The sequence below is a fragment of the Melozone crissalis genome, unplaced genomic scaffold, assembly GCF_028551555.1.
Source record: "Melozone crissalis strain CALT ecotype California unplaced genomic scaffold, PUWL_Pcris_2 ptg000045l_1, whole genome shotgun sequence".
Taxonomy (NCBI): Eukaryota; Metazoa; Chordata; class Aves; order Passeriformes; family Passerellidae; genus Melozone; species Melozone crissalis.
In genome coordinates this window covers 28213815-28229412 of record NW_026535823.1, presented here as the reverse complement: position 1 = coordinate 28229412, position 15598 = coordinate 28213815, and the positions used below count along the sequence as shown (strand labels likewise).

Here is a 15598-nt window from a genome sequence, read left to right as displayed (position 1 = left end):
ACACACTATTTTGCCTCTGAATAAAGCCTTCTGAAGGCGATGTGATTTGTACTTTTTGTGCACAAAGCATCTTAACGCTCTGGAGCTGTGGGGAGGGTTTGGTCCAAGGCCTAGTGTTGTGACAGGACTGGACCCCCCTGAGGTGGGCCCGTGCCGCCAGCGAGGCTTTCAAAGTGTAAATAAACAGACGTAACGTGGGCTAATGTGACAATTCCTTTCCTCGCCGCCCCGGGCTACATTCTGTTCCCTTAAACAGGGGAAGACCGCAGGCCCCTCAGGCCGCCATGACCGCGCAGGGGATGCCGGGACTTGTTGTTTCCACGGCAAGTGACGTCACCCCGCACTCCCGGGGCGCGGGCGTGCGCGCCCTCCCATTGGCTGCCGCCTGCGCGCGCGGCGGAAGTGTCGCGGGTCCGGCACGTGGGGCCGTTGGGCGGCGGCTTTGAACGGGCGGCCGGGCCGCGGCCATGGAGGGGGCGGCGGGCGGGCAGCGGGCGCTGCTCCGGCAGGTCGGTCCTCGGGCTGCGCTCCCTCGGGCTCATCCCCCCCGGTCCCGGCTCTATGCTCCCCGCAGGCGCTGGGCTGGCGGATGGTGTCGGTCCCCGGCCTCCTCACTGTGTCTCCCCTCAGGTTGTGGGGGGTGAGCCCCGCTCCCCTCACCCTGCGCACCCCTCAGGCGCTGCCCTGGCGGGTACCGGCCCCCCTCCCGGTCCCCCCCATTGTCACCGTGCAGGCGCTGGGTTGGCGGGCCCCGGTCCCTCACGCTGTGTCCCCGCAGGTTCTGGGCTGGCGAGTGGCCGCCGCCGTGACCTGGTCCGTGCTGCTGCTGCCCCTCTGCACCGCGGCCTTCATCGTGCTCAGCGGCCTCGACCCGTTCCACCCGGTGCGCTGGATCTCCAGTAGGTGCCCGGCCGCGTCCTCCTGCTTTTGCTCTCACGTGTTTGTGTTTCTGGTTTTTTCTTGGTTTTTTTTTTTTTTTTTTTAATCCCTACACTCTGTTGTTTTGTGTTCGGTCCCAGATAACGGGAACTGACGGTGGCATCGTGCTACACTTGTATTTCGAATAGTCTTTGGCCTCTGAAATGTTTCTGTGTTACAGCTGCAGCAGCCACCGTCCACCCAAGGTGGGAGTAAGTGTTGTAATTTCATGTGAGTCTATTTCTCACAGAATTTTAAAAAAACCCCAACAGGTTAAGTGCTTTAGTTGTCTGTTCTGAGTCCTTGCACACACTTCCCCTTCCACCCTGTGCAGCTGCTGTTTCCAGAAACAGCTTCAGGTGCACTGAATCCTAAGAGAAATTCCTGAAGCAGCCACTGGGAATAACTTCCTCTGAGTGCCTGCAGTGAAAATTGAGAGATGCTTATCTGGAAGCTCGATGCCTGTGATATTGAGCTACTCCAGGGAGAGAGAATTGACTTCCTTCCTCCCTTGAAAATAGAAAAGCTCAAAAGAACCACTCTGTATGAAATTTTTTCTCTTTTTGGTGTGGCTGGATGGCTGCAGCTTTTCTTAAATGAATAGAAATGTGATATTTGAGCCACAGTTTAATGCTTTGGGTTTTTTAAAACAAACTTCTGAGTGTTCACTTATAAGAAAACCAGCTATAAGGGTGTCAGGTAGTTTCTGTGAAGTTTAAATTTGCTTTTGTGCAGAAATGTTGTGTAGCTGGGCAGACCTCTTGTGGAATTAGAAAGTCCATTGACCATTGCTCCCCTTTAAGCATTCAGTGAATTATTTTCATTGCTTAAATGCTCCTTTCTGTTACTTACTGCATTGCTGCTGTGTTACTGCAATTTTCTGAACAATAATTTTTTTATTTTTTAGAGTCTTTCAATGATTTGTATACCTCTTATGTCATCTTTTGTATCTTCCTGATGTCTGTGGTGATAATAGTAATAAGCATCTTCAACGTTGAATTTTATGCAGGTGGGTTGTGTAAATTGTTGAACTGTTTTTGATACCTAAATTAAATAGGATGATCATTTATAATTTAGTGACTGATCCTGACAATGGTGGAGGGGTTTCCTCTTTTTTATTTTAATGAAAGATTTTATTGGTAAGAAATAAAAATTATTTTTCTGCTTTTATTTACAGTGGTGCCATCGATACCATGCTCTCGATTAGCACTGATAGGAAAAATTATTCACCCTCAGCAAGTGATCCATTCCTTTGTTCATGCTATCATGGGAATGCTGGTTGCTTGGTGTGCTACAGTCATGACAAAAGGGAGGTTCCAGTTTCTTGCTGTGTCCTGCACACCTTCAGAAAGGTAACTCTGTGTGTGTGTCAAAGATAAACAAAACTTTTATTGTAAAATGTATTTACTGATAGTTTCTTTCAGAAAGAATCCCAAGAATTTGGATATTCTCAAAACCCAGTAATTATGTGTTGATTTTCTTTATTAAAGGACAAAAAATGCTCCCCTTTGTAAATGTTACAATGCAGAGAGAACTGGACCAGAAAAACTACATTTCCAGGATTCTTAATGGATTCATTATTCTTGATAAAAAGTTGGTTGTCACTTGAGCTAAGTCCCGGTGTTGTGGTTAATGGTGTATGTTTAATGCATAAATTACAAAAACAGGTGGTGGGATTCCTACTTAACAAAAAACTTGCTGAGATATCATCAGATGTATAGATCAGCAAAGCAAAATCAAACTTCTGATTTGAGTTTCCTAAGGCTTGAACAGCTGTTTGTTGTGAACTCAGAATTGATTCTAAGTTTTCTATTTTAGCCTAGAAGATGCTGTTTCTCAGATGTGCCTAAATGAGTATCACCTCTTCTTTCTTCTTTCTGGAGCTTTCCTGGGATACAGCTACAGCCTCTTCTTTCTTATTAACAACATGAATTATTTGCCATTTCCAATCATACAGGTGAGAGCTTTAAGCATGCTTGTAGAAGGACATGTATGAGTGAAACAGTGCTCAGAAAAGCCTGGATAATTTATGAGTGTGGCAGCAGGAGCTGCCTGTGTGCAGCTGCTGTCACTGATAGATGAAGTGTACACCCAGCTTTAAATGCCAGCAGTGTCCATCCTGCTCCTGCTGCTCAGCTCCTTTTAAATGAACACAGAAACTGGGATGCTGTGACTCTTTAACATTTACCCTACACCCTCTGATGCCTGTTCAAAGCTGGCTGAGGTGGCAGGTGAACTACAGGAAAAAGACAGGAAAAATGTGCACAAACTGGGTATCAATTTCAGGAACTGACAACAAGGGTCACCTAAAAAACTTCCTTCAGTTCAAGTCTAAATAACACATTAAATCTGCTTTAGAGCTCAACATCCACAGCTTTTTTGTGTGTAGCACTATGGAAACTGAAATTCCATTAATTCCTCTGGAGGAGTCCTGCAGAAATCTGTACCAGTGTGAAGCATCACCTTGAAAATGTTTCTGTTGCTGCAGCCTCACAGCAGCCACTAACTTTGCCTGATTCCCAGTGACACAGTCCAAACAATTTGGCAAGAGATGTCTTTAACCAAGGTTGGTTGTGTTATAGTGGAAAACATGTGTGCTGCATTTTGCTGACCATTCATCAGCAAACCAAGCAACATTTTGGCAATGCTGTAGTTAGAATATTAAAAAAAAAATTTATTTCAATATTGTTAATTCTCCTTTTTTTGTTGTTGTTTCTTTGGGTTTTCTGTTTGTATTTGGTTTTTTTCCCTTTTTTCTTTTTTTTTTTTCCTTAATGCAAGCTAGTAAAATAAAAAATCACTTTGGTTGCATTTTCATAGTTTCATTTTCATGGTTTCATTTGTCATCTCAGTTGCTTCAATCATTTGGAAACACATATAGTTCATTTATTTGGAGGAGAGCATCAGTGTTACATTGGTTTTGCTGCTTGGAGGATCACTGACTCTGGAAGTCAGGCTTGTCTAAATTTTCCCTATATTTTAATTGAACATTTAGAATGCAAATGAAATCTAGTAGATTAAATATTACTTTTTTTTTTCCTTTATTTTGCATTAGACAGGGATATTTTGGTTTGTTCCCTTGTGTATTGAGTCAGTCTACCCCATTCTTCATTTTCACTGCTACAAGAATAAAACAAGATAAGAACTAGAAATGATTATAAAATGTCAGGAAAGATTGGGAGCTTAATTAATAAATGTAACACCTGGAATGACCTTAAATTAAGTTTTTAATTGATCTAGACTGCAGGCTTTCAAGTACCTTGTCCTTTTTTGTTGTATTATTTTTATTAACTGTCTCATTGCTTAGTTCTGCATGTGGAATACTAAACTATTTATTTTGTTTGGTTTTAGCAATACAAGTATTTACGTTTCAGAAGATCTTTGCCTCTCCTGATAAAACACAGTTGTGTGGAATCACTGTATTTTGTTAGAAACTTCTGTGTCACATATTACTTTTTTGGTAAGGGTTCCTGAAATTCTCTTTTTTTTTTTAATTTGTAATTCCTGTGTTTGAAAATTTTGATCCATCAGGCTTTGGACTGCTGCTTCCATTGCCTGGTAGTGGAGCTGTGGTGTCCCAGAGCTGAGCCTGGCATCCAGCAGTGGGCAGGACTTCCCTGTAATGTGTAATGTTGCTGAACCATCCCATTTTTTTAGGCAAAGATCAGCACTTTGGCTTTGCTCTCAGGTGTGTTATTTGGATATATTTATATATATCTCAGGTATATTATTTGGAGGGAGGCAGGATGGCTCCCTCCCATGTGAAAATGGAGTTTTGTCTGTGGTAAACAAAATCTGTGCTGATGGAGATGACTGCACTGGACTTTGTAAAAAAAATCAGGAATTCTTTGTTAGGGTTGTAATTATCCTCCTAAATGATGTCAAAATATGCAAGAACTATTATCCCTTTATTTACATCAGGGGATAAATTAGAAGTATGGTGCTTCTATATCAGATTCCATTAAGTCTTTAAAAGCACTTTGCTGCTGCCTGGGCTATATGAAAATTAATATTAAATTACTATTAACCCTCTTTTGTTAGTGAGGAAACACAATTAACTCACTGCTGAGAAGCAGCAATAAAAGAGGAGGTCTACATCTCTCAGTGTACAGCTGCTAGCCTGAAGCCTTTTTTCATTCTCTTTTTTGTGTTCCTTGAAACACAATAACCCCAAAGGCAGATTGTTTCCTTGTCCATGTGAGTTAGAAGACCAGACTCTTGTCTCTGCATAAATTCTATTTTTGTCTTCTTTTTTTTGGCCTACTGTGTGTGTGTTTTGTAGTGTTGTATTTGTTTCAGAGTTTCTTTTTGAACCCTTAGGTTACATCCCAAAGGTTTGGATATGTACCACAATGGGTCTTCATACAGACAGGTAGGAGGACATGGTGCTGGAAATTAGGAATATTCTAGAGAGGTTCCTTTGCTGAGGAAGTGCAGCTGGCCAGCAGGACTCAGTTCTTTGCCTCCCCACACAGAATGTGGGGAGCTCTGGCCTTTTCTGAAATGAATCCTAAAGGAACCAGCATCCCCTTCTAGGAACCATCTTGTCATTAAGATAGTAATTAGGAGATCACATTTTTTTTTTTCCTGTAAGTCTCTGAAGTATTAGAAAGGATAAACACTTCAGATTGTATCTATGAGTTTTATCTGATTTTCTATGGTGGTTTTTTTGGGAGGGAGTGAGGGTAGGGGGAATATCCTTATTTTATAATGATATTGTCAGTTTTAAAATAAGGAACCAGGAGTCTTAAAATGTTAATTGGCTTAAACTGTAGTCATGATTAATTCATCTTTATTTTCCCTAATTTCATTAATTATTCTTAATAAGAATACTAAAATACTATGTCCTCTTGGTTATTTTATCTGCAGTAAATTACATCCTCTTGACACTCTGAGTGGCTTATTGGATCTCTCCTTGTTTTACCACACCTGGCTGAGTGGTGTGTTCCTCCTGATGACCTGGTACATTGCTTGGCTGCTCTTCAAAATCTATGCCACAGAGGTCAGTGCTTGTGCCAGTGCTCCAGTTACATCACCAGTGTGGCACAGATAATTCTTTCATTTCAAAAGCAGCTCTGCTAGGAAATGACTCATAATTCTTGAATTTTCACAGCATGCACTACAGATAGTAGCTGATAACTGAATAGTCAAGAGAGGCCTGGCATTAATTGGCTTTTCCCTTCTTCTCATAGAAAGACCTGTGCTCCTTACAAAATTCATGTTTTGCTCCTGCCACCACCTCCTCTTACTCCTCTGCTTCTGTTTCCAGATATTTCCTTAGAGAGGAAAAAATTGTTCATCTAACTTGATTTAATTTTTTTTAAATTAAAAAAAAAAAGAGACTCTTGGTAAAAGAGAAAAAAAGTGAGGTTTAAATTCTGGATCAATGTATTGATGCAAAGTACTCATGGAATGAAATGGCAAATACAGTGCTGCTGGGTGTTTAATTAGCTTTAATTAGGAAGGTGTAGTTGTTGTGACTACATTGAGAAAAGATCAACAATGAGTCAAGCATGACAACAGCTCTGAGGTGTGAGCAACCTGTCTCAAAGGATAATAACAAGCACCAGTGAACACCTTGTCAACATCTCTAATTACTGTATTGCTTGTAAAACTGTGGGAGACAAAAGAAATCATCCATCTGTGAAAATATAAAATGCACTTTGCCCTTTTGGCTGATGAAAAAAGATTTGTTTATCCACGTGGTTTTGTTTTTCTTAATGAGCTAAATAACTTCCAAAGTTGCTTTTAAATATTTGCATAGTGTTAACTGAAAAGTCAGGAAAGAAATTGTGAGATTAGCCACATGAGCAGATTTATTTGAGGATAAAGATACCTGGATTTTCTATGATTTCTCAATTTTAAATGAAAGAAGTAAACTTTTTGTTTCTATGTTAGAAATTCCAGGCCAGTTTACTGGTCTTTCATAAGATTTTCTTGTGCTTTCCTCTGTTTAACATAAATTTTGATGTTTTTATTTAGAGCCATCATTTTCCCATTCAACCAACATTTGCTCAGGAGACAGACCAGTGCCTGCCTAAAATCTTGAACAGCAATCCTCCCCTCCTTATAAAGGTAATTGAACTCCTGCCTCTCCCTGACAGGTGTGTGCTCAAAAGGTGTTTTTCAGAGCACCCAGTCACATCTTCCAGGTACCACTTCTGGTCACTGAGGTGTTAGTTCCTTGAGGAGCTGCCTCAGAGCACTCCCAGGCTGTTGCATTTAAAGATGAAAATTTGTTTAGTGGTGACATCTGCTGGTGCTCACCATGCTGTTACTGTTAGCTGAAGATTCATTTTGTTAGAGGTAAGATCTGTGTGCAGCAGAAGTCTCATGGTGTACTGATGCAAAACCAGCAGCTTAGTGGCATTCAGGTTTTTGTAACTCATTTTTAAGTCTTGTCACATAAGCAGGTGTTTTCTCAAACCTTTGTGCTCTCAACATCTTGTCCCTGCAACATACATTTGAGAACACGTGTGTGTTCTCTCTTGAAATTGAAAATATTAATATTTAAATATTTCTATAAATATGAAATATAAATATTTCCTATTTAGGTTGGAAGTTGGGTTTCTTTTTTATAAAAGGCAATAGTAAAAAGCTACTTAAAACCTGACAGTAAAGAAGAGGAATTTTGGTCTATGGTAAACATTAATAGTACTTACTGATTATAACACTTAGAAAATGGAGAACTCATTTAAAATGTATTATGTAAATAAAGATAAGAATATTCTCTTGCACATGTAAATTCTACCTTTACTGATTTTACAGATTTCTGATAAGGCTGGAGATATAATAGGCTGCAAGAACTTTTTAAGCTTTGCTGCATTATCTGAGGATGGGTGGGGAAGAGTTGAGCACAAACCATTAAAGGAACAGGAAATCTAATACATGATCTCAGATATCATTAAAATGTCCAATTTATAATAGAGTTTTGAATATTGTGAGAAATCTGGTTTATTTTTAGTTTGGCACATTAATTGCTTAATCACAAGAAGAAGAAGCAGTGGTAGGTTAGTCCCATAAGGCACTGACCCTAAAACTGTAGTTGAGTTCTGGTTTGCAAAAACAGTTTTTTTCTTAGACTTTTTAGTGTCTTAATATCTTTCTGCCTGAGCTATTAGAATAAAAAAAGTGATAGATCTTCTTGAACTCCTGAGAACTGACATATCACTAAAGCTTTTAACAGTTCTGCAGCCCCATCCAGGGTGATTTTGGGGATTTGCCTCCATTCTCTTTGTGTTACATGACTGGTTTTAGCCAGTGTGAACTCATTCTTTAGTAGGGATTGATTTTGTATGGATAACTACATATTTTTAAAGCAAATACAGTGGATTTTGCATGCACTAAAATATTTTCCTTTCTTTGCAGTTTTTAGCCTTACAAGATTTGATGTTACTTGCTCAGTATTCTCCTGTTCGACGACAGGAAGTCTTCAGCCTCAGTCAGCCAGGTAATTATAAAAATTATTTTGTGTTGATTCCTTTTTTTTAAATTATTAGTCAAACATTCTTAGAAATTATGTAGTGTTGTAAGGTATGCTGTATAAGCTTCTTCCCTGTGGTGCCTTTTCCAAAAGGCTGCTTAATTATTTTATATTCATATTGTTTCATCTGCTAAACTCAACCAGATGTGATGTCTGTTGGATTGAATGACAGCCAAGAGGAAACACAGGTTTAGGATTTTGAAAGCAGGGCCCACTTCACAGCACCAGTGAGACAGTCCAGACTGGATAACCGAACAGATGTGTATGGAAGCTGAATGTTGAGGTGTGAGGGGAAATCGGGTACAAATACTGAGTCACCACTGCAGCTGTGAGAGCAAACACTGGCTGCAACTTCAGTTAGTGCACAGTCCTTTTGCTGTACTCAGATATGGCAGAGGGAGTCAATTAAAACTGCTTAGAAGCCCTCAGGAACTTTTTGTAGCACCTTATCAGGAATTGTAGTGTTTGTACTGCTTCAAAACTGTGTTGACATCACCAGTGGTATTTGTTCATTTTAGCTGTTCAGTGATTTCAGATCTGATGGGCTGAATTGCCTATGTTGCCTGCTTGCTTAGCAGGTTTCACTGAGCTCTTTTTAGAGCTATCCATTGAATCTGTCTATGTTTTCATCTTCTCTCAGCACAAACAAGCTGTCACAGTGGAAATGCCCTGTGGCATTTTAGAAGCTGAGTGCACTGTGACAGCGAGGCTCCTGCTGAGAGCACATGGGCACTGTCAGAGGGATGCAGGGAGGAGCAGCTGGGTTAAACTCTGCTCTTTGTGTGCCCTGCCAGGTGGGCACCCACACAACTGGACTGCAATATCCCGAGAGTGCTTGAGTCTCCTCAGTGACCTGACCCAGAGGCTGATTGCACAGCAGGAAGCAGCAGCAGCAAATGGGAGAGCAAAGCCACCAGTGGGAGAGCTGAAAGTGCCTCCTCAGACTCCAGGTATGTGAGGAAGTGCTCATAAAGGTTTGTAAAGCATGAAGGTAGCAATAGATACCTTAGTCTCAATGAAATTTTATGAGGAAAATGAGGGATTTCTGCAAATAAATACAGACAAAAAGATCCTCCCCCAATTAATTTTAGGTATTTGTGTTGAAGTAATCCCAAAATAGCTAGAAAACTTGCAGTTATCATGTTTACTCAGTTTGTTTACTTGCATGCTATTATGTTCAATACAGTATTTTTTCCATACTTGCATGAATAAAAAAAGTCTGATTATCACAGTTTCAGTAAGTTCAACACAGCACAGGGAGAATTTAAGTCTTACCAAGAGATGCTCTATAGTTTGCATAACTGCTCTTATGATTAGTTTAAGATGATAAAATTAGGATCTGTTTATGTTTGTATGATTCACTAATATCACTGTAGAGTGGGGAAAGCCCAGTCTGACTCCTGAGCTGTGAGCAGCCTCCAGGCATTTTGGGTGTTTTACATGCCAGGCTTGGGCATCATTCCTGGCAGCACAGCTGTGTTAGCACGAGGCTGCCAGGTAATGGAATCCCTTAGCAGGCAGCGCCCTGGCAACAGCGGGCACTGTTGGTGTGCCACAGGTGAATTTCTTCTCGTGCTGCTGATCCTTGGATTTGCAGACAGACATGCCTTTTCTTACATGCCAATCAGAATGGCTTTTTATTCTTCTATGGTCAGCCTTTTTTCTAGTGCTTAATGCTAAGTGCCCACTTTATGTACGTAGATATCAGGGTGTTGTAATGTTGGCTAGCAGGAGTAAAATGAATAAATGCACAAGATACATTTACATTTACATTTATATTTACATTTATATTTACATTTGTATCTATATTTATATTTATATTTGTCTCATCACTTGCTGGTTTTAAGCCGATGAAAACTTGAACTTTGAAAATGCTCCGTGCTTATGTTGATGTGTACTTTGCCAGACCAGAGTGCTAACCATGTCCTTTCAAGTTGTTGAAATAGCAATCAAATAACAAAGCCATCTCCTGTGTCACTGTGCCAGCCTGCTGTCCTCATGCAGTGTGCTCTGTGTCCCTAGGAGCTGCTGGGATAGAAGACACGTCATTCCAGTCACAGAGGTCCAACATTGTTCTCAGAGCCTCCATGTCTCCCCTGGTTAAGCCATCCCTGATGCCTGTGAAGACATCTCCTGGCTCTGAAGTTGGTTCACCTTTCAGCTCTCCTGCTTTAAGTTACAAGATGGGAACTGTGGATGTAAAATCTCCTTGGCATGGAATAGTCCAAAGTCCCCATGTCACGAGGAGGGGACCAAAGCTGTGGACGTCGGTTTCAGGTAGAGATTCTTCCACAGCACTTGAGTTCAGAGCCATAAATGTAGTGGCCTTGACATTGGAGAGCTGCATTGTGAGGATTAAGGTGACAGCACTCAGTTTTTCTGAAAATGCTGTATTTTTTTTTCTTGCAGATCAGCAAATGAATGGTTCCCACCATGAACCCTCCCCAGTGCTCTCTGCTGCAAGAACTGGGAGTGAGGCAGTGCAGCCAAAATTTATTTACACATGGCTTCAGAACAAGCAAGAACAGGTGGAGTAAAATTTCAGTACAGCTTAGATGATACCTCTCTGGAAGGATTTTCCACTTCATGGAATGAATTCTTCCTTCTCTACTTAGCTTATATACCACAAATCCTTCACTCCAATGCCTTTATGCTGTGTGAAGGTGGTAGGGTTTAGAAAGGCCAACTGTGCATGCCTTAAATAAATGCAGATGACATGTTTAATCTTTTGTTTCTTTTCAGATAAAAACCTTCTTGTCCAAACGTGCATTGATAATGTATTTCTTCAGCAAGGTGAGGCTGGTCCTGTGTTTGAGACACAAGTAATGGCTTTAAATCCTGTATTTTCATCTAAAGCTTTCCATAAGTACAGCTTCTTCCTTGCTGTGGCTTTCACAGCAGGATTGTCCCATACCAGCAGAAAATAAGAATTACAATGTTTTTTTAAAGTCATCTGATTAGAAACTGTATTTTACTTTAAGTGTTCTTAGCCCTTGAAAACTAGCTAGTATATCCTCTTTTTTTCCTTCCTCAATTACAGCTGTAGCATTGTGGGCAGCTTCTGTCCAAAAATCTACTTTAGATCACATTTTTCTGGCTATTTCCCAAGATCTCTTGGCCTTGCAGGTCTGTTTGGGAAGCTGCAAGTTTGGCAATATTATTTATAAAGTGCACTCACAGCACTTTGGTTTCTTTGTCAGCACCCAGAAGCCTCCATCCAGGCTGTCTTCTGTGATGCCCAAATGCACATCTGGGCTTTGGAAGGTAAGTGCTTTCCAGGTGATCCACTCTGCTGGTTCATGGAAAATTCTCAGGGCTCTGTGCTTTATAAATGTAACAATAAAAATATTTGAAATGCTTTTGATAAAAACACAACTGCATTTCAGACACCAACATGACTAAAGTGTAATTCACTTGTTAGTTTTGAGATCCCATGTGAGATCTCTTCCTTTATGTTCTGTACAGATTCCTAAACTTGATTTCTGGTGCTTCTGTCTCATGTGAACCCATGTATCACTTTTACATTTTTTTCTGGTGACAGATTTATGATGCCTTTTTACAACAGCTTTTCTGACTAAAGGCTCTGGGTCTTTGTTTATCAGAGAGCTGAGGGAGGCACTCAGATAATAACTTAGCAAATAAACAAAAGGATGGTTTGCAGAGAATTAGAACAACAATGACAGCATGAAATTACATTTTTGGATTTTTATTGTTTCTTTCAAAGTTGTGAGTAAATACTGATATTGACAGAATCTTCCATTGCATTTGACTGTGCAAAGTTGATAATTTTCCTTGGTGATGCGTTTTATGGGCCAATGTGCCATGCTGTGTCAGATTGAAGGTGATGGCTTGGGATGTAGAGAGTCTGGAGATGGGAATCACACATAATTTTTATATAATCTCTCTTGCTTTACCAACCTCAAGCTATCATACACCTGTCAAACCAGTGAGTGGTCCAGAGCTGAGGTGACTTTCAGCTGGCAGCAGCAAGTCCTGAGGTATTCCAGCACAGTGGTGGAATCTTCAGGCAACACCATAAACTTTGATACTGAATTCTCACCTTTTGAAGCATTAATTACAACAAATTTCTTTTTTTTAAAGGTCTGTCTCACTTGGTAGCAGCCTCCTTCACTGAAGATCAGTTTGGAGTTGTCCAAACTACACTGCCAGCTATCCTGAACACGCTACTGACTCTTCAGGAGGTAAAACTTAACTTTTCCTTGCTGGAAGGCAAGTTTAGGAGAGGAGGAGTCCTGTTGATTTTACATAATAACCTTGCTGACTAGTCATAACATTGAAGTTGCTACCACTTAAACAGCTCTTCTGCAGTTAATCTAACCAAAACAGCTGCTTGCCACTATGTACACTATGAAACAATTATAAAATTTAAAAAAATTAAAAATCCCTGTTGGTTTTTAAAATGTGGAAGGAGAAATATGCAATATTTAATTTTAAATAAATGCTACTGTGTACTCAGCTGAAGAGTTTATTTCAGGGATGCAGCAATTCTAATACCATATCTTTGCAGAGTTAGAACTTAATCTTTATTTATTGCACACAATTCCTGGTGCAACGTGGAGCACTTGGAGACATTGCAAATCTCAAGAGATAAAATCTGTGTCTCTGCTAATAGAGAGACACTACTCTCAAATTACTGATGTTTGTGTAATGTGTTTTAAAAAATCCAGATTTATTTCCAAGGCTATCCATGTCCTATTAACATAACCATTTCACACTGCCCTAATGGAGGCTCTTGGAAAGAATTTAGAGGTTATTAAAGTTCTTCAGTGTAAGTCATCTATTCCAAGAACAGGCACCAGGGGGAAAGAAAGCCAATGCCCTTGTTTGTGAAAGAAACAAGTCATAATACAGGACAGAACTGTGCTTCTCCTGCAGCATGTGATGTTCTTAGCCTAAGACTCAGTAACAGAGAATCTAATTTCACAGAACTTGGTTCTGTGTTCCTGTTGATGGCTGGGAAATGCTCAGCCTCCAAAACATTTTTGTGTGTCTTGGTGGAATTTCTGAACTTGCACTTTGTTTGTGCTTTATATGACACAAACATGTCTCTAGTTACATTATGAAAGAATTGAACAGATGACAGGAATCTGTCTGTTTTTCTCATCAGGTCGTAGACAGACATTTCAAACTGCCACATGTTTCTAGCAAACCTCCCCGGATTTCAGGGAGCCTGGTGGACACATCCTACAAAACACTAAGATTTGCACTTAGAGCCTCTCTGAAAACAGCCCTCTACAGGATAACTACTGTCTTTGGTGAACACTTGAAGTAAGAACTTCCTCATGATTGCTTCCTTGTTAAATTTAGTTTAATTCATGTTATTGTAGGACCTGTGAAAAATCTAGATTTAGGTAAAAAAAATCCCTTCTGCTCATTATTATTATGTGGTATTTTAGTTTTTTTTTTTGATTTGTGGAACCTTAAAAAGTTCCTGTGTAGATATATGGTCCCCCTTCAAATTTATTATTCATAGATTTCTGGGCAATCTTTCTTAGTGACTTTTCATGAACTCTTTAGAAGCAGTTCATGAATACCACTTGTTTAATAAATCTGAGCTGCTGAAAAGAAGATAAATCAACTAGAGGCAATTGTTCTGCAGGGAGAAAATCCTATGAGGGGTCCAAATAATGAAATTCCATTGCTGCCTGGTTGTCCAACAGCTCTTCTCAGCCACTCTCCCAGCAGGCAAACTTCCATACTTGGCCTTAGATTATGTGGGACTGAAACTTCCTGCAGTATCTGCCCATCTCTCCCTCTTGGGATGAAATGTCCCTCAGTTTAGAAGTGCTCAGTATACAGGAGGGATCATTTGAGGAGATTCTTTCTTACCTAAATCATCCTTGCAAGTGAATCAGTTGCTGTTTAGAGGTAAGGAAATGGGCAAGGTTTCCTGGTATAGGTATTTTTTTAGAAGCTGTTGAGGATAAGAATTGACAGTTTCAAGGGTTAATATGCTTCTTTGTTGTGGAACATAGATGGTTTTTCATAAAATTTAGCTTCAGTGTAATTGATTTCAATGTGCACTCAATTTTGGCATGAGACTTGATATTTTATTTTTGTGCTGTATTACTTCTCATGTAAAATGTTCTGCATTTGTTTCTAGTGCTGTACAAGTGTCTACAGAACATAAGAAAAGACTTCAGCAATTCCTGGACTACAAAGAATAAATTTTGATGCAGCTATGGTTGGTTTTTTCAAGACTTTTGCTAAGAAGAAAGTGAGACTAATGAGGCTTTTTACATTGGCTTTTTGGAAAAGCCTATGGAAGCATAAATTGCAGAACAAAACTTTTAGAACTGTAGAAGAGTTCTGATGGCTTTGGATCATTTTTTGTATAATAAAACTTGTAAAATTCATCTTGCCTTCTTTTAATATCACTTACAAATGAGAAAGTGCCAGTTCTTCTTTCTAGGTAAGACTATGACATTTAAGATTGCCAGAGTTATTTTGACACTCAGATCTTTCATTATTTTTCACACTGTGTTCTTTCCCTACTCTCTTCTGTTAAGGGCTGAGGAGAGATTCACGTAGATACTTAGTGCTTAAGTGCTCCATAAATTTAGTTGATAACACTTTAAGATCAAGAGTGGAGTTTAAGTGTAGGAAACAGATGTGCCCAGGAATAAAACATGCTGCTCCTCTGTAAGCTGGAAATGTTCCTTCAGAGTAAAATGGGTGTGCAGAAAGGCATTATTAGCACACAAATACTGCCTGGAAAGGGAGCAGCTCAGATTTTATCTTTAAGGTGACTTAGCAAACCAAGTTCTGATCTATACAGAAACTTACAGGATACTGTACTGCATTTAGCAAAACTCCCAAGTAATGATACTGGGAATTAAAGTTTAGATCAACAGCTTTCTGTTTGGGGGGTAGGAAGGATGTTTGCAGCACATCCAAATTTTTCAAAATGGTACACATTATTGGTAGATTCTGGTGAAAAAACACTGTTTTTTAAAAGCTCTTTATCTGAAAACTTATCAAAAAATTTGAAAATTAACTACTCAGTTTTTAAACAGACTCCAGTTACTGTGATACCTATATTTGAAAATGTGTGGAGTATGAAGATGAGAGCAGTAAGCTAAATGGTCTTGCAAATGAATTTAGTTTGATAAGAGGAAACAAAACTATCATTTTCCTTCAGTGCTGTTAATCCTGTGGTTTTTGCTGTGGGGTTTT

At 39.8% G+C, this 15598-nt stretch overlaps 1 protein-coding gene across 1 annotated transcript; it reads left to right on the top strand.

Moving 5' to 3' along the window:
- The first annotated feature begins 430 nt into the window (after positions 1-430).
- On the top strand, positions 431-14737 carry NDC1 (NDC1 transmembrane nucleoporin). Its single transcript, XM_054285927.1, has 18 exons — positions 431-509; positions 779-899; positions 1826-1927; positions 2096-2270; positions 2737-2875; positions 4270-4378; positions 5239-5290; positions 5788-5920; positions 6901-6993; positions 8287-8368; positions 9196-9351; positions 10424-10678; positions 10811-10929; positions 11144-11194; positions 11602-11665; positions 12503-12603; positions 13530-13690; positions 14526-14737. Exons 1-18 carry the CDS (start codon positions 468-470, stop codon positions 14587-14589), a joined length of 2019 nt encoding a protein of 672 aa, XP_054141902.1. The 5' UTR covers positions 431-467; the 3' UTR covers positions 14590-14737.
- The last annotated feature ends 861 nt before the right edge of the window (positions 14738-15598 follow it).

What these genes read in the sequence shown, in the direction of transcription:
- NDC1 (XM_054285927.1), top strand. Translation starts at nt 468, where the DNA reads ATGGAGGGGGCGGCGGGCGGGCAGCGGGCGCTGCTCCGGCAG. An exon ending in TCCTGCACACCTTCAGAAAG is followed by an intron (nt 2,271 to 2,736) that starts GTAACTCTGTGT and finishes TTTCTATTTTAG; the next exon opens with CCTAGAAGATGCTGTTTCTC. An exon ending in AGTGCCTCCTCAGACTCCAG is followed by an intron (nt 9,352 to 10,423) that starts GTATGTGAGGAA and finishes CTGTGTCCCTAG; the next exon opens with GAGCTGCTGGGATAGAAGAC.